Source organism: Pipra filicauda, unplaced genomic scaffold, assembly GCF_003945595.2.
Source record: "Pipra filicauda isolate LSUMZ 115617 unplaced genomic scaffold, ASM394559v2 scaffold59_size3379749_pilon, whole genome shotgun sequence".
NCBI lineage: Eukaryota > Metazoa > Chordata > Aves > Passeriformes > Pipridae > Pipra > Pipra filicauda.
The window spans coordinates 1,352,092-1,376,882 of record NW_024104753.1 but is presented as its reverse complement, the minus strand read 5'-3'; the positions used below and the strand labels follow the sequence as shown (position 1 = coordinate 1,376,882).

Below are 24,791 nucleotides of genomic sequence, written 5' to 3'. Positions count from 1 at the left end.
TCAGTATTTACAAGATATCAAATATCTCACAATGGACCCAGAAGTAAGGACTGAGAAAAGGGCAAGTATCTGAAAATTATGATCATTCAATAACAAGCTGATTTTTAGCAGAGGTAAGAAATGCAGTCCTACTTATTTTCTACCTTGCTGAATTGTTTTTTGTACAGAGTAGGTTTTTTTGTACTGCATAGGCAGAAGGAGACAAAAGTACAAATGGTGTTGGCATGGATAATGGCTTAACATTTCCAAATGAAAATTCGAGGAATATCTGGCAGATGTTCAATTGCCTTTTGTGAGAAATTCAGCTGCCCTCACGTCATGTCACTGGTAACACAGCTAAATAACTCAGTTATAGTCTCAACCAGTCAGTTGTGAAAATGTTTAGTACTTTTTGTCAGTTAGAGATTTAAAAAAAAAAAGAATCAAGATTTTTTAAAATCTCATGTGAACTGTCAATGGCATAATTTCTATTGAAAGACCCAACGAACTGAAACAATGGCAAAGTACTTTTATCCTTTTTATCCAAATGCTTACAATTCTGAGGGCTTGTAACTACTGATAAATCAATTCAAGACACTTCAGAAGAGACTTTTATATATATATATATTTAGAAAAGACAAATGTATTCTTTTAAAGTTTGGTTTCTTAAATTAAATATGTAAGTAGGTCAGACAAGGTTGAGAAGGAGGATCCGTCTGCTAGTTGGTTCATGCAATGCTCTCTTAGTAAGCTATCTTAAAAGGCCAGAGGAAGAGCAATTAAAAATTCATACATTTTAATCCTTACCACCTACTGAGCAAAGATTTTTAGCAACAAATATGAAGAACATTTCAGTGTCTGGATGACTGTCAAGGAACAAAACAAATGAGCCGAAATCCCGTTTCACATAAAGTAGCAACTTTATGTGATTTGAACTAATGCTCACAGAAAATACAAAACTGTTACTACTTGTACAATGCAGAGTAGATCAGAGACCACTCTCCTCTACTATAGTAGACCTTTTACTGGTACATTAGTAACAAACACACCTTCAGAAATACCAATCTCTTTCACAAATCTTGCTGTACAAAGAAAAAAAAAACACCAAAGAATTTTTTAAGACTTACATATATTGCTGCTGATAATACTCTTGGCATTTTCAATCACTCATACAAACATTTATTTATATACCCTTTCTGTCAACTAATCATTTAAATTCTTCATGACACTGGTATTTCATGAAACTTCTGGCAAATACTAATTCAGGTAATTTGGGAACAGCAGAAGATTCTTTATGTGTGAAAGTAAATTCCATCTTAAAGGCTGAGAAAGTAATGAAACAATGTATTTTTCTCCTTTTAGTAGTTATGGAATGCTTCTAGCAACCAACAAATTCTTGAATTCAGAATATCTGCTTTTTTTGCCTCTACTAAAAACACATGTATGTTCACCCACTATGAGGAAATAAAAAATCGTTCTATCAGGCATTCCTTTATAAAGATGATAAATAATATTGTGACAATAAGCCAATGGAAAAACCTAAGTATATCTGGGAAAGGTCAATGGTGCTTAAATGTTTCATTCATGCATCCATCATGGTTTTCTCCACTTAAGGAAAACAATTAGTAAATGTTATTTTATAGCTAATTCTAACATGACACAATAATACTAGATGTGGCTATTAAAACGAATGGTTAGAGTCTACATTAAGGTTCCAAATATGCCTATGTAAATAGACTGAGGGGGAAAAAATAATTAAAAAAAAATCAAATCCAAACAAGCCCTTCAACCTTTGAACTGGGTTTTATTGGATCTGCAGAAATTAAAGCCATAATTTGCTATTCCCTGAATGACCACACTGTATTGCACTCTTACAGAGGTTAGTGGAAATTCTTTCCTAATTAGAAAATATGCTGAAGTAAGCAGGTGCTACATAACACAAAACAAATATTGATCATGATTGTCAAATCTATTGCAACATCTAATGATGATGCTCTATGATTTAGCTCTGTATAACTACTTTTACAAAAACCCATCATCAAATAAGACCCACCTCTTATTTATCCCTGTGTTAGAAGCAAATGGCCACATAAAACTCCTGTCCAGATTTTATTTCTGATGTCCTAGCTGTTGTGTTAGTATCGAGGTTTGATGCTCTGCCAATTATTTAGCGAAGAGCATTCTCTTCAAAAGAATAAAAGCCGATAAAACGTCAATAAAATCTTGTGAAACGCCATTACAAGAGTCTCATAAACATAACGTTTCTGGTACAGTTTTGGGATTTACACCTTGTGTTGTCCTTTCACAGAAGCAAACACGCACAAAACCACTGTAACAACCTCTCGAAATCAGATAATATTCCAACAGCTCAGTTTCACTGACAGAAGGGGCCTGGGCAGAAGCCAAGAGGCCCAGGTGCACTGTGTCATGCCAGTATTTAACGCAGCCTAATATCAGATAGATGCTACTGAGAGAAAATACTCAGAATAAAGTACAGATAATAGCACGGACAACCACTCATTGCTAAATTACTTCTGCTCATCGTGCTTTGAGCTTTGTATTAAATTTTTTCATCAAGTGGCAGGAATCACAGGGAGAAGTGGTTCAAAACTCCCTTCTTGTAACCCCGGATAAGGATCTATAATATTAGGCTTTCATATGATAATGGCAAATGATGCCCCTCTTTGAAAAATTTCAGACTGGTAATGAAAGTCCTAATCAGATTGTTGTTGCAGAGGAGGTGGGGGAGCGATGCCTTTCTTTTCCCTACCCCCCCACCCTCCCCTGTTAGCAAATTCAGCAAACTTGACAAGATGAGTTAAGTCTTGGAGAATTTATCTTACATGAATTTCCAACAAAGCCCGCGGGTTGTTTTATAAAACTGGAAGGTAGTGCTTTAATAAAAGCTGCACCACCTGAGGCATTTTCATTAAAGGCTCTCTCTAGAAAACATCACAATGTTTGCATTATCCTCCTACACCCCCAAGAGAATACAAGCACTACCTTTTCAGCAAGAGTTGATATTGTGTGTGAAGGCACGAGAGAAGATGATTAGATTTGCTTTTACTCACAAGGTAACCGCTTGCAACAACGCCGTGGTCAGGATTAGAATTCAGTGATTTGTGTTGTCCACCACCGGGATGGTGAACTGTTTTTTTCAGGAAAAGACAAATTCTGAAGGTTTTAATAGTCGGTCACGTGAATGAAGATTTTAATCCTAACCACACATTATTCTCAATGACTGTACTATTTATGCTATCTGGGCTCTTAAATAATGACGGTAATTAGCCGATTAGGACACTATAGAAAACAGGTGCAAGGCTCTGGAGTGGAAGCATCAATGTACGGTATTAAGGAACTCTGGCATTTAAAATGATTAATCTGTTCAGCGTGTTTAGCAACAGGAAACACAAATCACTGGATTCTGAAACATAATGCTATCTCTGTGGAAAAATTTCACACACACGGGCTGAATGGATATTTAGAAAGGTTCACTGACGTTTTCAACCGTTTCAGTGGACTCACCATCTGTGTAGACTTCTCTGCGCAGATGTCCTGGCTGGTGTTTTTGCTTTTTGGCAGGTCGGACCTTCTGTATTACAACAGCACTCATGTTGCTGTCGGTAGATACGGGGCTGGTGGGTCTAGGACAGTGTGATGCATGGAAATGTCTACGGCCTGGAAATTGTTACAGAACAGTATTATTTTCCTTATCTAAGACCCTTCACTTTTTTTAACAGTAGAATGACTAAGTTATACAAAACCTAAAAAGACACTGCTGGAACAATAGTAAAATTAATCCAGTTTTAGAGTGATCTGTAACTAAATCAGAGCATTTGCTATTAGTAGGCAGGCTGGCTTAGTTGCACAGAAATTACCCAGCTGCTTAGTAGCTGGTAGCTCCTGCCCCAGGAGCATGAACTCCATTGGCAGGCAAGCACAAGCAGCATTCCCACCCTGCAACTTTCTGAAAACAGCAAAATGTTTCCCTTTCCAGACAGGTTTCACCTCCCCTAGCTTGGGCCACGTGAGTTCACAGGTGCCATAAGCAGAGCAAGTCACCAGCAGGTCTCAGGTACAGAAGCCCCCTCTGCCGCCTTGAGTGAATTATCAGGAACTGTAGGACTGGATTTCATCACAGCTTATTTGCAGATAAGCAGTGTCACATCTTTAGGATGTGTAGTGAGGCAGAGGTAATATCAGTATATAGAAATCATTATATAACATGGACTTAACTGTTGCAAAATTATTAGAAACTGGGTATAAAAAGACCTTTAGTAAATACATAAACCTACACACATGTAAACACTCATATTTATGTGTACAGAATGGATAAAATCCTGGCCATGTGGCTATGAATGGGAGTTTTGCTACCTACTTCAATCGGCCAGGATTTCGTCCAGAATTACTAAATTACCTCCCCTCTCACTCTTCATGATGAACAGCTGTGTTGAAATGGAACAAAGGACTGTTAACTGGGAGAGGATATCAGAAATGGGAGGAAGGTTGAAAATCTGTGGAGTCAAGAGTGGACACACTTGTGACAGAGTACGTCTTCTCCAGGTCTGGCAGTTTAATAGGACTGGTTGTCAAAACATGAAACTTGTATCCCAGCCTGCTGTATTCTCATTTCTTAGCTGAACTATAGCAATATCCATTTGGTCTAGTCAGGTTACTGATTACCTGTATATACCCAGTATATTGTATTTCAAATATCGTATTTCATATGTTCAATGGTGATTCAGGAGAAAGGAAAAAGGAAAAAACATATGCATAAGGCCTTGCTGCACATGCATGATCTATAATCCAAACTGCAACTCATAACATCTGTCAAATTATGAAACCAACACAAAGCCAGCTTGTCCCAATAACACAGCAGAAAGAGGTTGAACAGGATTCCTCAAAAGAAAAACATTATTTTTTTTTCAAATCCAGGGGATTTGAAAAAATAGGTTTACTCTTTATTGGACATTTCAGTACAGAGGGATTAAATCTCATGAAGAGTGACTGAAAACACTGGGAGCCTTGTACTAGGACATGATAGAATTCTGTGAGCCTTTTTCTGTTGGTTTTTTTTCCCCTCATTCAGTTCTGGGTGCAAATCCACCAGCAGGGTTGAGGTTTGTCAGTAGTCAATGAGACCAAAAGATTAGGAGCTACTTATGAAAAGCAATGTAGGGCAGCAATTTATTTGGACTGTTTCACAAAAACTTTTCCTGACACTTCCACAAGTGTTAAGGCACAGCCTCCACACCTGAATTTCTGAACATTCTAAGAACAGGAATGCAGAAAGCGTCTGTGGGTAGATTCAACTCACAATGGCCACTTTTTTCCTCCTCCCATCAAACTCACCTCCTGCTGCATCCTGCATCTGACGCCTGGCTACTTTCAGACCAGCGTATTCCGCAGCTGCTGCCACAGCCTGTGCAAAATCTGCATCGGTAAAAAACGATCCGTCGGAGGAGCTGACACTGGACCGCCCGCTCGAGATGTTGTCTTCTTCAGAGGCTGAACCCCAGCCATTGATCATGGACCCTGTCACAGAGCTCTCCAAATCCCCAACGCTGGAGGCAGGGGTCTGCTCGAGGCCGCGCAAAAGGAGCCTCCTGTTTTGCATCTTGGCAACCTCTATATCGGCCTCATCCTCCTCCTCCTCCGGTGCGTCGGTATCCATGTCAGAGACCAAGGGCCCTGAGATGTATCCGTAGGTATGTGGTGGGGAGATGGGCCTTGGAGGGGGCGGAGGACTCACAGGTTGACGTCTGCACAAAAATACAAGGGAAGAATTGAAGCCACTTAACACAGTCAGAGGAAATAGGAGGCTGATGAAAACACTTCTTTTATTTCCCAGCAAGCTTGACCTGCCTTTTTAAATCACCAGAATTTATATCTGGAAAGTTCAGCACTGTTTGCTTTTTAGTTCTTATTTTTGCTGTAAATCAGAATTGACAGTTATGTCACAAAGACATCTGAATATGGCTCCTTTATCACTAACTTTAATGAAAATGGGCTTATTTTGCATTAAGCTGTTCAATTTCCCTAAGGTAGTACATGTACAACTAAGCAAAGAGGTGGTTACAGATCACATGACCATTAAAAAAATTACTTGTGCACCCTTGAGAGTATGAGCAAAAGAAATGTCTGTATATCTCTATAAGCTTAAACAATTGACATCAAGAAATGCATCTATCCAAACAAATTGCTCTGTAAAAGTTGTCTTCCCTCCACCCACCCCAGTGATTCAGAAAGATATGAAAAGAGAGATTGCTATTTCATTATATTTTAAATTGGTCTAGGTGATAAAATAAAGAAAGAATTCTCTACTGTAATGTTAGTTTTTGATGTTAGGGACACCAAAATGCATGTAGAGGTATAGGTTAATTTATTTTGATCTTAATTTGTCAGTAATGGTGTGTCAAGTTTAAAGAGGCAAAGTATTAGATATCATTAGATCTATGTTCAAGTTTAGTTAATACTTCACTCAGAAGTCCCAGATAGCAACATGGTCATTAGTTCTTCACTGGGCCACAGACATGATCTTTAACTGCCATTTCTCTGACAGGAAAACATACTTTCTGCAATAATGGTTGTCCTGTTAGCTTTGCTCACCAGGAATTTTTACTGCAGCCTGCAGTAAAATTTGAAAATTTCCACAGTAACTTTCTTTTGTCAGTTTTATTATCTCATTGAGAAATGATGACTCTCATAAAATAATATTTTTTTTGCATGTGTGACATGCAATTTAAAAAAAATTAATAAGTAGGAATACATATCAATTTTGGAAGGCAAGAGCAAGTTGGAACCTCCCTGGACTACATCATCTAGCCACTGTTTTTCACTTGCTGTATTAAGTACTGGACAGAATAAAGAACAGGTCACTTACAGATATATATCCAATAATCATTTAATAACACCACTTCCCCACTCCCAAATCCCAGAAGCTGTTGATGCCTGGGAATCTCTACCTGCTTTGACTAGAGACCTTGCCCAACAAAGTTTTACTGCCTTAATTTAAAGCTCTTGTGACAATTGTCCCTGTGATATATTTGCCAGGCTTCCTATTCTCCAGGTTTTAGTATTAGAGGACAGGCAACTGTTTACAAAATACATTAGGGTTCTTGAAAATATAGCTTGGCTGCCAGTCTTTGAGGACAGGCCAATTGAGAGCAGCTGGTTCATGGGCATATGGAATTAACAATACTTCTTCCACTTTATCTGATGCAGTGGTTCTCACTTTCACAGGGACACTGTCCTATCTCAGCTCTCTCTTTAACATTGATAGCATCTGCTATACCACTAAATCTTTAGAGTTTTTTCTCTCCTTGTTGACTCTTCTAGAGCATGGATTTCTGTTTCAGTTTGCTATATTTCTACCAAGCTGACCAGACAGAGAAATATTACAGTACACCATCACTACCAGAATGCTATTCTAGGTGCTTGGTTCTGATCAGGAATTGAGCAAATATTCAGCAGAACTACAAGTAAAGCTCATGAAAGGTATGACAAACAGTATGTTAGACATTATTTTCAGTATAAAACCACCATTTACAAAACTCCTGAAATTAATACAGAGAGACACCACTTGTAATCTATTCTTAATTCCAAAGTATTGTCACGCCATGTTCAAAATGGAACTGCCCCTTCCAGAATGGGCTACAGCTGTTGAGCACAGTACACCCAACTCCTACACAGAAGCCATGGGTCATATCAAAGCCATTAGATGGAACAGGCAGTCAGCCAAGCCTTACAAATCAAATAAATAGAACGATACGAATATTTTAAAACTGATGAGATGGATACAGCAAAAAGAAAAGAAACAATGTTTGAAAAAAGACAGAAAAGGCAAATTTAACGCTTCTGTGGACCAACATATCAAGGCCAATGGAAATTACAGGAAAATATTATTAGCCATCTCCTAATAAAAAGAGTAATTTTAAAGACTCAGGAAGATAGAGGAAAAATACACAGCACAAGAAGTGTTAACACAAAGAGTAAAGAAAACAAACCAAGGCAGAAGTGGGGAGCAAAAGTAAAAGCAGATATAGGCCCTTTTGATAAAGATTCATAACTACTGCTTACTTAAAAAATGGGAAACATAGACATGAACTAACTTTTCAAACAGACATTCTGGAAAATACATCCATAAATGTCCGGTAAGCTGTACTAATAAAACCAAAGTTCTACAGTCTATTCTGTAAGATCAAAATTAATTTCATCATAATAGGCCTGGATTTCACTAAAAATAGAAATTATAGCTAGAATATTGCAGGTAAGTTTATATATTTGTCATAACAAACAATGTGTGCAAATCACTGGAGGAAAAAAATAATAAAAGAGACATAATTTGGGACAGAAATGCTGTGCCTTCTTTAAATAAAGCAAGACAAGTAAGCATCATACATAAAAAGCCTCATTCAAAATTCACTGTTTTATAGAAGAGAAGCTGTGAGAGTATATATGCAAAATAGTTTGTACTAAAAGCAACTCAGAGAAGAAACAAAATTTCCCCGCAACAAATATCTATCTTTATTAATGTCGGTCACTCCTTTAAATAAGGGAGATGGAAATGTTAAGAAAATTTTGCAAGCCGTAATTTCCTGTATTAGGATTTATGAGAGGAGGAAAATCTATAGGTTATATAAATTATATATTTATATATATTCATACATATTGGTGACAAGTTAATTGCACAGTTACTGTGAAATAATGCATGCTATTTTATGGTAATAATGCAGTAAATCTATTGGAAACAATGGAACTGTAATTATATGGTAAGCTGTGTTAACGATACCACTTTAATATCCTGATGACTGTGAATTTAACTTATGTCAGCACCGTACGCACCCTAAAGTGATATACGGCACTTCTTTCCCTGGTATGATAATAAAGCAACTTAATTACCTATTTCTTAGCTCAAAATAGTTCTAGCGTCCTGGATTAGAAGTTAAATATCCACAGAATAAATATCTAGGGGAAAATCTTGGCCTCACTGAATTCAACAGGAATTGTCAGTGGGGCTAGGATGGCTCTCATCACATCCCTCTCGCTACATTTGCATTCACACACCTCCGGTCAGGTTGGTGTTGTGTGTGTCCCAGCTCCTCCTGACAGTCCTGCAACATGGGCTGGAGTTCTTCCTGGGGAGAGGGGGTGAGAGTGGCAGTTGACTGGTGGCTATAGGAGACAGCGGCTGGAGAGGAGGCTGCTCCTCGGACAGGTGGAGTAGGACCTCGCTCATCTTCTTCCTCTTCCTCTAGCTCATCCTGCTGCAGGTACATCCTTGCGGGTGGGACAGGACAAGGAATTTCTTGGTCATAGCTAAAATTAATTTTTTAAGAAAATAAGGACTTAAATTTGTACTGTGTAATTAGCATATCCTGTTACATGTATAAATAGCCCAGAAACAAATCATTGTTCTATGTGCTCTTGAAAATAGCTTAGTAAGGATGCACTGAGTGGATGTACACCACTGTCAGTAAGTGCTCTCTAAATAGCCACACTACAGCTAGATGAGCAGCACCAGAATGGTGCTGAAGGAAGGTCTCACTGCCAGCTTGTAGGGCAAATTACAGTTCAATTAACCAGTGATTAAAGTTGAGAAACGGTTGATGTCTTCATCTTTCTTACCTTTCATCCACTGAAAGGCTGTAATCTTCACTATTGCTATGGGGGGGTGGATGTGCTGGAGGGGGTGGAAGAAGGTCTGCCCAGTTCATCCCGGCCTGCTTGGGGGCCTTTGGGGTCCGAGCACCCTTCTTGTGCCCTTGACTCCCTGCGAATAAAAAGCAGCACACAAACTTGTAATGCTTTTAACTCTCTCCTCAGCACTGCCTATGAAAAACAAAATAACTCTAACCTGGGAATTTACTGGAAATTCTCTGGGAATTTACTCTTGTGCTAAGTTTGGAGCAAATTTCCACTCCTGCTTTTTACACCAATTTCTACTTGTTGCTTCTTTGCAGAACTAGCCTACATTTTAAATGGTTGAATTTAACCAGAAACTTCTTACATAGTATGGAAAAAACCACATAGGATACAAAAATTTAATTGTCAATAAATAGTCAAAATGCGACAAAACTGTAAATGAATTTTACAAGCAATGTCATTAAGAGTGAGCTTCCTACTTCTATTAATTACATTATAGATTATCATCTAAAACAAATGAGCTGCAGACATATTTTCTAAAGTGCCTTTATACTATTTAATTGCCAGAATCTAATATACAATATTATACAGATATGATTATTAAAGTTCCACTGTTGCATTAAGTCACTGAATATATGTAATTTGTACTTGTCCACTGAAACATTTTAGGCACAATGAAATTACTACTTTTAGTCTGAATGGCAGGTGCAGTTGAAAATAATTGCTGGAAAAACTAAAATAACAGAAGAAAAACCAAAAGAAAGATTGATTAAGTATTTCACAAATGTTTGCAACTACTATTACTGGAAAATTACAGCTCATAATAAAACAACACAGTTTTAACAGTTCAAATAACTTTGAATAGACCAATTATTCAGGTGGTCTTGAATTTTAGGTTTGGACATGGCTGTGATGAGAACTGACTCAACCACTGTTCCTTAGTATATATTTTAATTCTCCTTTGCTAATGTTACTCCTTTATTGTAGATAAAGCAACTATTTTTGAGCATGTTTTAGAATTCTTCACATTTCTCTCCTAAACTGAAGTATGATTTTATATTCCCACAGTTAAGCCTTATGCACATGATTAAATATGTTGCAGTGAGATTTAGGAAGCCTGTTTTTCTCACTTCTGCTGTCTTAGATTTTCCACTCTTACAGGCAGTAAGAGACATGTTTTGGGTATGTACAATTATTTTTCTGGTATCTCAGTACATTAAGCAAGATCCTAACTATCCCAAGGCGACCATCATCTGCATTCTCTACCCTAAGCACCGTGATATATACTGGGTTCAGCACAACTGATTTATTATACTCTGGTCACCTTGCTTCATTTCTGCTGGAGTCCTTGGTATGGGACTATAAATTGTCAGACTTCTAAATAACCCTAATAGGCATCAGCACAGAGAATACCACCTTCTCATTTTTAATTTGCATGGGTTCATACCCTTGAGACGCTCCATGCTGAATTTCAGGTCTTAACGTCACTGAGCACTGGCTCAGCACCACATCCAGATGTTGCAGACCTGGGAACAGGCAAAAGGCTGTCTCCCAGAACAACACCCCTGAGCAGCTGGAAGAACTGGGAGCTGTGCTTATCTCACCCCAGCCACTGGGAATTCAGGTCATCCAGAGGCATAGCAGGTTCATCAGCATATTTATGTCTCTGCTGTTCCTCAGTCAGAATCGGTCAAGACAGAGCACAGGTTAGGACTGAGGGAACTGGACTATCAAAGGCAACAGCAGAACAGAATGTGAAAAGTCCCTGTCTTGATTAGCAGATGTAAAGTCCAGGGCAGAAGTGACTGTGACCATAACTCACCCTATAATTGGTTTGATGTAAATAAACACAGTCTCAGACTTACAGTAAAGCCCCAAATCAAGCCTATGCATAGTTTCTGGTTTAGCTCTGAATATTTCATATAGCTCTACTAGAAATCAAACCTGAAAGTGAACAGGATATACCACAATGATAAAGAGTAACTTTTGAATTAAACCATAATCTGTGGTTCCAAAGCACATTTCAGTGCCCAGGTCAGCATTCTCCAGCACAAAAAGCTGTTTTGTTTCAACATTTTCACAAAGGATTTTTAGATAGTTTGTACAGGAGGTAACAATAAGAAACAAAATTTAACTTTAATTATCTACTGCCTACATCTGAATGATGTACAAGAATAATTCTGACATAGAGTGACTGAAATATATAGAATTTTTTTTGCTGAAAAAAATGCATGGGTTTAATTTTTAAAATTAAGAATTTCTTAAAGCAGTTCTGTTAGGTATCACTGAAATGTTCTGGTATCTTGAGCCTGTTCATGAATAAGGTTGTCTTGAGTGAGTAGACCCAAAACAGACTTTTTTCTTTTTTGTGGCAGTTGAAAAGAAATTTCTATGACTTGCCCACCTGGAGACCATAACATTAACAAGTAGGGTATTAACATTAGGAAATCCAACCTCTATTTGATTTCATGACTTTCACAATTCTGGACCATCAATTACTTAACTGACATTTAGATGACACTAAGCAATCATGAGGATGCAACAGAAATATAAGAACCTTTTGGGCCAGTTTTTGTGCTGTTCTTCTGTCAGTGGGTTCCTCCTCATCATTCCTTCTCTAATCCAGCAGACAGTGCTAACCACGGCTACAATGACCAAATACCACAAAATACCAGGTTTGGAAAACACTGTAGATACTCACCAGATGTACTACTGCCTCTGTCTGAGCTGTTGTAGGATCCACCTGTATTCTGGTCGTATGACTGGTTGTAGGGAATAGTTGGAGCAATGTTGTCATTTACTCGATAATCTGCAAGTTTAATAGTATAATTAATGCTACCCTTCAGAAACACATCTATGTACCTGCTTTAGAACACAAAGTAAGATCTCCTGAAAATAGTAAGAAATAAATTCATTTTTTTTAGTAAGCAAAATCATCCTACGATCGTGTTTTATTTTTAATTTGTCTCTAATTGTAAGCTTAAGGAAAATCATGGGAACTTAGTAGCTCCATGTCTAAAATGGAGTAAAATGAAATCCTATGTACAGAGTTTTCACAAAGCCTCTGCAACAATTAAGTTTCAATGGATATGCATATATATACACACACATGACCTGTGTGAACATTTTGCATACAAATACACTGTCACCTTGATTGATTTTCCATGGTCTCTGCCTAATTTATGCATGCAGGGCAACCAATGGACTGTGGTATCTACTTTCTGTATTTCAAAGGTGACAAACCCACACAGGAGCCAGCCCTGTATGACAAGGCTGAACGATCTGCTGGAGCAACAATGCAGCTCCACTTAATTTGGTTTGCAACAGAAGAGATCTTTGTTTCAGGTCTGTTGACTCCAAGAAGATTTCTATTTACACTGGATCATGCAGGTTCTACAGGCAGGGCCTTTTTCTGCTAATGGCTGTAACCGTAACTTTCTTCTCCAGTTCCAAAGCACTTGATACATATATATTACTTTAAAAATCTAGATTTGGCAACCAGATCTGTAAAAATTTATCAGAAGTAAAATACTCATCTGGCACAACAATACTCTCACGCTAAAAACGAACTGTAATTTACAGAGAACAGAAAGGAGCTGAGTTACTCTTCATACAGCAAATAAAACTGCGTCACAAACAGAACCACTGGACATAAAATAGTGACAATGAAGCACCTCATGTAACTCATCAAAACAGTTATTTCCCATCACAAAAGCTATAGGTGTAATCAGCAGCAAGATGGCTTTGACTTAGGAAATGAGAAAACCAAGATCAGAATACTGACACATAAAAAAGCAAATCAAAACAAAAATAAACAAAACTAAGAATTCTGTCCCCATCTGCTGCAGAAACGTTTGAGACAATGTAAGCATGGGAAAAAGAGCAAAATGATAAATTCCACACCAGAGTGTATTCTGTAATAGTTTCTCAGCCTAGTTGCATTCCACAGACCATGCTGAAGCCCTACATACCACATATGTTTACACAGAGGATAAACAGTAAATCAGCACTCTGAAACATGTATATAGGACTGTCAGCAGACAATGCTTTAAGGGGGCCTTTCCACACTACAATATGCTAGAGAATATGCAGCTGTAATATACACAGTTTGAAAGATGCAGTGTCTTCCAGCGCATAAAAACCAAACGTGTTTTAATTCCCAAGCAGATACGTAATACACAGTTCACGAAAGAAAACAATTACAAAAAATACAGCTTTCACCCTCTAGCAAGGAGCCAAAACCCCTGAATTTTCTTTTGGCATATTTATGTCAAGGGAAGGTGTCATGTTTTATATTGCCCATTGGACTCCTCTGTGAGTAGATGGGTCCGGTAGAGAAACCAACATTCCTGTAAGGAAAGTTTTCTTTTTACTGGATCACTTATCACTATGCCATCACTCGAGCTACAACAATCCATGTAAAAAGTTCCAAGTTAGAATGGGTCCAGTTCCTAGGGATACTGTTTTGCAAATCAGGTTATTAAAAGAGGTTGCATGGTAGCCTGGAGAACTAGCAAGAAATCACATACCTATTTCTTCCAACTCCCACACAGTGTATTAAAGAAACATGCCCTCAAGGACGCAGAAGCCCATTCTGATGTTTCCCGTTAACACTGAAATCAATTTATTTTTAGCTTCTGGATCCACAGTCAGGGTAACACAGGAATTTAGTTTCCAAACCTGTGTGCGGTAGCATTGCCTCTCAATACAAGAATCGAAGGCTTGCTAGGAACATGGCTAAAACGAATTGGATCACTCCATTTGTGTCCCCAGTGTACAACGTAATACAATTTTGCAGAATTTGATATGCAAAATTTCATTCGTTTACATGAACATGTAGATTTAATTAGTCTCCATCCACGACTGGGAAGAGTGGGTTGACCTATTTAAAATTTAAGGTAGAATATAATGTGACTACCATGCATCTGGCTTATGAATAAAATATCTGGCCTCTGTCCTAACCAATCCCTTAACTACTATTAAATTTAAATTAATCTCATATCCATAGGAAATGTGTTTTATTTAACTCTTCTCTAAAGATACAGCTTGTTATTTTTTTCAATAAATTCAATATCTGAAGGTTATTGTGGTGCTAATTAACTTTCTGACACTGCTAGCTGCGGATTTCTAAATCTAAAGAGGCAGAAGTCTAAAAGCACCACAGAAGCCTGTAATTGCTGAACCTGAAAGCTTCAGACTCCCAGCACCAGAAGGCCAAAGCTCCTCTGATGCCTAAAGAGGAGAAACAAGCTAAAAGCTCTTCACCTTTGTTTAATTTGTTTTGCTCCATAATGTTGTACTGTATGGGTGGAACCTCTTGCTTTTGCTGAACAGAGGGTTTCCAGTGTTTCTCATTCGTGTCCCCGCTGCCATTGTTAACATTATTGCTGATATTTGACTGGATGAGTTGAGTGGTGGCATAAGGAGTGGGCTGCCCAGGTTGGCTGACAAATCTTCCGTCCTTTAGATTTGGACTATTGAAGGTTTTCATCTCATTCATTTTGTTGCTGAGGTCCACGTCCCCATACACAGTTGACTCAGGCAACATCAGGTTTGTCTGCTTGTTGTCCAGCTGATTGTTGTAATTTGCTATACAATCGGCTAACCACAGAGGAGAGAAAAGAGAAAAGGTCATTCTGTTCGCTTACACTGTACTTTCAATGACACCCCCTTTAAAATTTCTTTTTTTAGTGCATAACTATATGGCTTGCATCCATGAAGCAGAGATGCTCAAGCAGAGATACTGTCATTTATTAAATAATTTATAGAATATTATTTACCTTATAAGGTACTGCTCCAAAAGTAGGGTTCCCTGTTTTGTTTCACTGTAAATTAGGACCTTCTGAATTGCATCTACAATGACTTACCTTGCTGGGCTTTTCTACAGGGCCCATATAAACATGCATATTTTTAGACATTATTCTCAAAGCAGCATAGATATTCAACTAATAATTGTGATTAAAATAATATGTACTGCAGGGAAAAATTAACCAAAACTTAATAGTGGGAATAACTAAACAGTGACAATCACCTCGTGACACCTCAACAGCATTTAGATGTTCTTATATTTGTGATAAGAAATAAAGATACACAGATTTTTATAAAACAGAGTGAAAAATGATTACACATAGCAGAATTAAAGAAAAACAGTACAATGTAAAAGGTAACTTGGTACCCAGTAGCAAGCCTTTATTTGATCATTGTTTCCTTGTACAGTCTTATATTTGATTTGAAACAAAAAAAAAAACCAAAACCAGGAAAGCAATCTGGAATTTTTTCTAATTTTTAGTTGCTTTGGATATTGCAAAATACGTAGTACCATAGTAATACCAGTGTCCTGTATGCTAAAGATATATCAAAAAGACAGCATGAATTCATTCTTCTCAGAGTTTACTGCATCATGAAATGCACTTATTGCAGAGAGTAAATCAGACATGTGCTGATGCTCTGGACAATCCTGCATGAAACAGTGTCCCTGTCTTTCCACGTTCTCTTGCCTCTGTGTGACAGCAGATCCACATATTTTTTTCCTCTCCACATCCAGTCCACTGGGAGAATACTGAATGGAGTAAAATAGTCTGTGGGTCAGCAGTCAGAAGGCTCAGTGAAACTAGCATTCAATGATCCTTAAGCAGAAATTCTCATTTTCCACTTGATTAATTCATCAATAATTACATAACACTCACCAGGAATATACTTTTGCTCTTTTAAAAGATGTGGTATTTATGCTAATGAATCTGATTCAAAGCCTTAAGTCCATTACCTGTGGCCACAATGAATTTACTGGAGAGGATGCCAAGTAAAACTACGCACAGAATTCAAGATTTTACCATTACTCTAAATGAAATAAACACAGAGGATGTTCAGTTTCAAAAATATTCCCTAATACATATATATCTTTGAGGAATATTTCCTGAGAAAGAGATATAAAATACTACTTGAGAATAAAAACCACTGATCCATATTTTCAGCAACTAAAGAACAATATCAGAACATGCCACAGAGAGCTTATCACTGTACACTTCATGCCCTCCAGCCTGTGTTTCCTTGAAGGTTTTTCTGGTTTGATATATTTTTCTTTATTTTGATATATTTTTCTTTCTTATGTGAGATGTTATTTATTGCTTCTGTTATTTATTGCTTCACAGTCTTCAACTTCTTGACTTCTACTGTTTAAATGTTTTCATTTCTGCTTTTTCTTTCACCTACTGAATTATATTCTATAATATAACTTATAACACACATTTTACCTCCTTCCATTTGCAGCTACCTCCGATTTGTGTGTAAGGCAATATAATCAATACAGTATGTGCAGTAGGTACATTTTTTTACATAGACACATTAGAATTCCTCAAACAAAGTACTTAAAATTGATTTACCTATATAACAGAAAATTTATTCTGTTAGATTTTTTTTATAACATTAACTTTTGGAGCAATCTGTTTCCATTCTGTAGACTTGGAAGACAGTGCTATACTTAAAAGCAATTAAAAATGCAGCTACTTAGCATATTCACAGCTATAGAGGGGATATCCATTGCTGCTGCTTCAGAGCATAAACCAAGCCCAAGCTGACAGAATTAAAAACACTCGTCAGATTTTCCAGGACAGGAGACCATTATGAACACATTTTCTGACCCCCAAGCTCAAAAGTTCTACTTGGGAGGAAGAATTCCCTTTGCAACACAACCAAGCTTAACATGAAAGCCAAAATGAGGAAGAATCCACTGCAGCTCATTACAAGACGTCATAATAGTTTGCAACCCTCAAAAATGTGTGTTCTCTTCCTTTCCTGAACATGTTAAATTTCAGTGACTAGAATTTGCTATGTCTGTCCTTGCCACAGTGCAGCATCCCTGTATCAGAAGTCTTTTTATACAGGTAGCTGTGGATGTGATATCCTCAGGCAGAGTGAGATCTAAGTCTCTAATGTCAAAATCTCTCATCTGACGAACCTGGCACTGGTCACTGCCAGACAGCATAATTGCAGAAGATGAATCACCATTACCACCATCCATGAATTACCAACCATTAGAGCTGGTTTCACGTTAATTATAGGAGGTAATGCTGCTTTGCACTTATGCAACTTCACTACAGGTAATCACACTCCCTGTCTGAAATGCTGGGAGATGCTGTGAGCCAAAACCAGCTAGAGAGGGTGGTAGCGAAAAGACTTGTTTCATTCCTCACCAGTAACACAAACTGGGTTAAAACAAAAGGAACCTAAGGTCTGTTTAAAGCAAAATGTGCAACAATTAGCACTTCAAGATATATTTCCCCAACAGTGTTCCCATGGAAGTCGTGAGATTTTCTTTAAGTGCACCCAGTCTGTCCAACCTCCCAGGAACTACCATTTAACCTAACATTTTGTAATTGCTTTTAGGGTGTGAAGTTAACTTTTTTATGCACACACCCTAACCAGAACACCAGCTATCCACTTTTGTACAGAATGGCTCTCCAAGGGAAGTTCTGAATGTGCCAAAGTAGACTGACTTTGCTGCAAGTAAAGTTTTATTTCTTGCTTCCCATCACATCCCAACCAGAAGGAAAATCCTGTGTCATTTCAGTACTTCTCCTTCTCCATTCAATCAACAAGGAAGTACAAAACAACCTAAAAATGACCTTATCTGCCCTTTTCAGAGGCTGAAACATGTCAGTTCAATGTGACTTTTCGTAGCATTGAACTTCGCAGGGACTCCTTCAGCCTACAGCTTGCTACAATTATCCAAAGGGGACCAAAAAAGGATGCAAAAAGGGACCAAAAGCATAATCATGACACAGAGGAGAAACTCTATTAAGTCTAAATGCACTGGAAATAAAAAGCAAACAAACCTGTACACTTTCTCAGGTATTAGAAGCATATAGTCTGTAAAGAAGATTCCTTAGCAAGGTAGAAACATATCTAACCTGGTCGACTGTACGTTGTGAGGTTGCTATCACTGTTTCCATTGCCAGAGGTGCAGCAGTTGATGGAGCAGTCATTGTGATTGTTCCCTGTGTTAGGCCAAGTATCTGCTAGCCATGGCTGAGTGGCTGGTTCACTGATGTTTAGGAGTCCTGGCCTTTAAAAACAAAGCTTGGTCATTTCAAAAATTAAACAAAAGCATCTCCACATTGCAGTTACACTCTTCTCAAAAGGTGAGATATTATGAAATAATATCACGTGTCTAAAGGCCTGAGCATTGGAAAACGCAGCTTGAATCAATTATTTAACAGTTTCTAGTCTCTTATATAACCTAGTCCCTGCTAAAACACTAAAGTGAACAGTCAAGGACAACATCTGTTCATTTTGCTGAACTACACATGTATATTGGTGTGTAAACTTTAACTGTCACTTTGGTCTTAAATTTTTTTAAAATCCTTTTTCTTAGAAGATTGTATTTTTGTTTTTCTGCCCCTTCACGCTTTCTTTAAGAAAGCCAGGAAATTGGCAAGTCAAACAAACAAAAAATTCACACATGGAAGCAAGATGGATATGGATAAATAAGAGCCAAATTTGGCTGTGAGTAGTCCCAATTCTTGGTGACTTATGGAGCCGAGTTCTCTTCACCATTAGACAGTATTACTGTACTGGATCAAAGGGAACAGGAGATAACAGAAACCTCTGTTATACACCCTTGCTAATGAGGAAGCCACTCTCTCAATCTTTATGTGAGTAGAACAGCAGCAGCTCCTAAGAAAGTTTAAAGTAACTGGAAATACTTAACAGCTTAAAAAAATCCAGATATGAATGCTGCTTACTGTCTGCATTTGGAATAAAGCATATTCCTGCCATCAGTGGAAAGAAACAGCATTTCTTGTTTTCCAAGTTGCTGAAAATTTCTAGTGAGTGTTGAACATTTCTGATGAATGTTCTGTAGAATGTTCCGTGCCTCTGAAGTTTTCACACTAAAAATGCAGTGGATGTTATAGTCCCACACAAATAGCATCCCAATACGATTTAAGATTGCCTTTGATAACTTGTGCTTTTAAAAATAGACAATTTTACCCACTGTCATATCTATATATCTATATAGATATATATATATATAAATAACACAGTCTCTTTCTCACAGGATTTAATGGGCAACTTTTCACTTAAAATAGTGCAGAAACTAGCTTCCATAATATTAAATGCAATGATCTTCAAAAATAAAATATGCTAATCCTCTTAAACAGCAAGTCGAAAACATAAACTGCATGCAGTTAAGTTGTGGGGGATAGAGTCTGTCAATGCTGCAGGCTTAAGTCATAGTCTTAGAATGACATTTAAAAGTTCTATACATATATGTGTATATATATATTTCTGTACTGCATATGTCATTTGACAATTTAATATAGGAGGTGATGAGGCTTGACTTGCTGTCAGGCTTACAAAGCAGTCAATGCACATACAGTAAAGAAGTATTTTTTTTAAAAATCTGAAATAAACATAGGGCTCTGTAGGCCTGTGAGCAGGCCAGCTGATTTGAAATATCCTGCTTTTTTCCCTGCCATTCTGCTCTTACAATGAAACCACACCTCAAGGCTTTCAGAGGAGACAAAGCATTCCAGAATGTTTCAGCGCTTTAAAAGACCCACGTACTGGATTTTTGGATGGAGATCCTTTGTTTCTAAAATTTACTTTGCATTCACACCCACTGTCATGTAAGAAATTTGGGGTGAGGTGTATAAGTAGATGAGGATTCTACCAAACGGAGCCATTTCGGTGGGACCGTAGGCAAGAGATGCTTGCGTTACAGCTCCATAGCCTGGTGATGATTTGAGAGTAAAATTGCCAAAGATCTTTAACCTTGGCAACAAATTCCTGGAATCCCTGAATTGCTGTACTGGGTCTGAGTAACAGTGGACCAAGCAAGTGGCTGTGTGGATGCCTAGATGCTGGCTGGAGTCAATCCACCACAATTACCATTACTCAAATCCTGTCTAGAAAAGGCATTGCTACAGAAATGGGTATTTTTTCAGCATCACAGAAGTGGGGATTATGTTGAAACATATCACTGTGACATTTTGAATTCTGAAAAAAGCTTTAACGTGCTCATGTAACCGCACTTGGCAAAAATGCTAAACCTTTCCAAAACACTGCATATAGAAAGTAAGGAAGTCAAAACCTTAGGTTTGGAAATCAGAGGAAGGTTTCACGTGCAAAAAATAACTTCTAATTTTTTTTTTTTTACATTGCAGAAGTATGTTTCATATTCTACAAAATAAGATACATCTTACATGGTGTAAATGCTATATATGCAAATGTACAAACCCAGAGTAGATGTCAGCACCTTGAATCAACTACACTGCTAGATTATGGCACTGCTGTTGAAAACTAGGACAGTAAAATTGATGCTGCTTCTCTAGCCCTACCAAAATGACTGTATATGATGTAGACACTTCTGGGTTCATTTCTGTCCTCTGAGTCTATATGAGTGTGCTTTGTCTAGCTTGTGCTATAGGAAGAGCAAGAAAGCCCAGTGGCACAAAGAACACAAAGGCTGTTAACTGTGTATCTTTTTGAACAACCTTTTCAGGGAAAGAGAGGGTTCATCTCTGTTCTCTCTTATTTTCTCACTATCCTGGAGTGAAGGCAGTAGCCCAGTGACTTACAGATCTGTCCATTAAAAAATCACAGGGTTCTAGAGGCTTTCCTCCATGCATTTATGGCCATGACAAAGCAGCAGCATCCAGTGCTGGACAAGAGATATCTGCAATTGCCCTTACCATGTGAGGTTCAGCTGCAGCAGGAGCTGAGTAGCCTCACCTCTGCACAGCATTCAGTTAGACTGGAAATGTTTTATTTTATGACTAATCTTCACAATTACCAATTTTTTTGCACGATCTTGCAAATTAGGAACCACAAGATGCCACTTGTGAAACAGGAATTGATACAGGAATTTGTTGCCCAGCTGGTCTCCGAGAGTTTAGTGTTTATTTCAGCATCCCGTCAAATCTTTAACTGAGATGCTTATAAAAAGGCATGTTTGAATGTGACCTAGAAAAAAAATGGTGTGCTACTAAAGCACCACTGCTTTGATCTGCCTTTTTCTAAAACCTTTATTTTTTTTCCTGGAGAAAACTTCACCTCTACGCAGGGAATATAAATTACTGTTTTGTTCATTGCCATTCATTCAGTAATAACGTAAAACCAGCAAACGTATTTTAGTTAAATCTTCAATCTGGAATGGGCCAGGTTCTCAAAGTGAGGGGTTGTAAATTTAAAACCTACCTGTTTCCCTCTCCTTCAGTGCCCCATCTCTTGTAAGCAACGCTTTAACTATTCTGCATTCACAGAAAGATTTTCTCTTAAAATGTCACCTTATAAGCCGTTTATGTCTTCAGCAATTTTTTCCAATAAATGTTTTCTTTCTTTGCAGTATTTGTGAACCAGCTATATTTCTTAATCTTCATAAATGCCATGACTTAATTACTTTTACTCCCTTAATCAGGTGGTAAGCCAGGTCTTCATTTCAAAGTTAAAGCGCTCCCTCTGCTGCTCATTTTTTGAGATGCAGTTTTTACAGGTTAACAAAGCTTAAAGTATTTCGACTAATTTTTTGGAAGTCAACCTAAAAATTCAAACCATCTACCCTCCTTCTAAACAGAAAAATAGATGGCTACAATGCATAAATTAATACAATGAACTAAAATATATCTTTGCAAGAGTTTATTCTGCTATCACTTACAAGGCCCATTGTACTTCTGGCATCCTTAAATTTAGATGCACATGATTTACACCTTTAAGAATAAAGGACATAATTACCTGCCTCCACTGCTTACGGCCTCTCCTCCTCTTTGATACGTTACTGAAATAATTAAAGATAAAAAAAAGGAAATAATTTAAAAATCATAAGACTCCTGAAATAGCAGTATTACATTTGCCTTTGTTTCATTTTACCTAAGACAATGAATGTGCATTGTTTATACATTAATTCTGAGTCTCATTTTGCAAGCTATTGCTTCAAACCAAAGTTTATAAGTAATATTTGTGATCCTTGCTAACTGCTAGTCTTAGCCCCAACAGGGTTTTATATTTCAGTTCTGTTCTGAAAAACACACATACACACACACACACACAATGTATTGCTTAAGAAAGCAGGAAGCCATACATCAGGTTGAACTTATCCTTAACATAACTCTGCTGACTTCAGTGGAGTTACTCTGTGGAAGAATTTAGGTCATATATTTATTTCATGAATGGCTAGATGTTAAAGCTTTGCCCTACCTTATTATTCTGGCATGATTAAAGAGGTATCATGATTCCATAACAGACCTTACTTCCAGTGTAAACAATGGCTCATTACAGCCGAAGCTACTGCAAAAATACATTCACTTTCTGAATGTTACTGCACTACACTCAGGGAACAAGTACACTCTAAAAGTCCACAGAACCTCTGCATTTTATAACATTTTACAGATGGATTTATAAACAAAACTTTCTAATCTAAAAATTTAAATGTGTGAATCTTGCTAAATAAAAAAATCTGGCAGAAAGAATATTTTGTAAATCAGAAGGAATGATTTTGCTGGCATTTCAGAAACATTCTGCATCAACAAAGTGGATGTCCACATGCAGTTGTTTGCTGGCAGGGATTGCATATCCTTCATAGGAAGCATGGTGTTTGAAAAGTTCATTTTTAGGATGCAAACATCCAAGAAGAAACAGTGCTATAAATTCTGCAGGTTTGCACTGGGTTTGGCAAAAGGTTAAGGAGATTTCCTCCTGCAAATGCTGATGGATTCTACACTTTCCAACTAGGAATGTGTTGAAAACAAGCAGCCAAATTCTGCTGTTTAGTAGAACTCCAAACTGGGAGTCTGCAAGAGAGAGATAAATGCTGGCAGCGATCACAGTAACAGGATTAAAATGTAGGATGCATTCCTATAGGTAAGTATTTTACAACAGTTAATGCTAAAGAGGAGGGTCTGGTTCCATTTAAAGTCAAAGGAACAAATGACTGAGATTGTGGATTGAAAAAAAAATTTTTTTTTTCCTTTTAATGTTGTACGTGTTTTATGTTTATCCCAATCTCTTCTTTAAAAATCTCGGGGCTATTTATTTTGGAGCTCTGACATATCTTAAGGAGCCCAGATATTTTTTTTAATGTTAAGGATTCAACTCAGAAAATACATGTTAGCTAACCTGCCAACCACAGTAGTGTGCTGCAACTGAGACTGCAATATGAGCTCTCTGTTAAGCCAATTAAGTAACAGCAAAATAATAACAGTTTGAATTAGTCTGGACCACTGATCTCAAAGGCCTTCAGAAATATTATGGGCCACTGTGACTCATGCTGAACAGGAAGCAACTCCACTGAAAATAAGAGTACGACTTTTGAAACAAGGTACTATCCAGATTGATTAAAAGCCCATGGATAAGAATCTAACCCAGAACAATTTGCTCCGTGGGGATGAGCACAGACAGACATGAGTTTGCTTCGTCTGCAGTCCAACTTGAAGGATGTAACTCAGCTGCTTCACAGAGGCCAAATTAGTTCAGTGCTGATTATGAGCTAATATGCCCTGCCAACCTGAGTGTGCAGAGGAGGGGGTGGGAGGTTTTTACTGTGCCTGGATATCCATGACCCACAGATCTCACAGACCTCTTGTGAAAATAAAGGATTTAGAGCACTGGAGGAAGAAACAACCTGTTTGTTCACTCAGGTTGTAGCTACAAGGAATGCAGTATACCAGTGGGTACTGAATGTGTTGAACTGTATCTACTGCAGAGGATGAGCTGCTCAGCTTCCAGACTGTGGGACCCACTGAAGGTCAGCTCTACAGAACAGAAAGGCTCTCATGGACTTTGGTGGGTTGTGGTTTGAATTGGATCATATTTGCACACTTCCAAACAAAAGGAAATAGAAGATGATTTTAAACGTGCACTGAATTTTAAATGCACCTCTGTTTAAGCAGGACAGGATAACTATTATAAAATTTCATAGCACAAATATGGTTTAAGGCAGCAGGCAAAAAATCTAACAGCTATAACACTTTGATTTTCTGTATCTTCTAAAGTAGACAACTCCAAATCTAACAGCTATAACACTTTGATTTTCTGTATCTTCTAAAGTAGACAACTCCTAGGTCACTGGATTAACACAGATTCAGAGGAAAGAAAAGGAGCAAATGTGTCACCAACTATAATCCCACTGAATCTCTTTCAAGTCAGCATCTGGGTTCTAAGTCATTCCTCCTCCA

General features: G+C 37.7%; 1 protein-coding gene across 4 annotated transcripts in view; it reads right to left on the bottom strand.

The window, feature by feature from the left end:
- The window catches only part of ROBO1 (roundabout guidance receptor 1), a 715,278-nt gene that overhangs the window by 7,755 nt on the left and 682,732 nt on the right, over positions 1 to 24,791 (bottom strand). For all 4 annotated transcript variants that reach the window (XM_027710067.2, XM_039387924.1, XM_039387925.1 and 1 more), the window contains 8 exons: positions 22,354 to 22,396; positions 18,531 to 18,685; positions 14,890 to 15,225; positions 12,326 to 12,433; positions 9,607 to 9,751; positions 9,046 to 9,297; positions 5,332 to 5,741; positions 3,505 to 3,657 (listed from right to left, as the gene is read on the bottom strand). In XM_027710067.2, the coding sequence (XP_027565868.1) occupies positions 3,505 to 3,657; positions 5,332 to 5,741; positions 9,046 to 9,297; positions 9,607 to 9,751; positions 12,326 to 12,433; positions 14,890 to 15,225; positions 18,531 to 18,685; positions 22,354 to 22,396 (1,602 nt within the window). The remainder of the gene's footprint in view (positions 1 to 3,504; positions 3,658 to 5,331; positions 5,742 to 9,045; positions 9,298 to 9,606; positions 9,752 to 12,325; positions 12,434 to 14,889; positions 15,226 to 18,530; positions 18,686 to 22,353; positions 22,397 to 24,791) is intronic.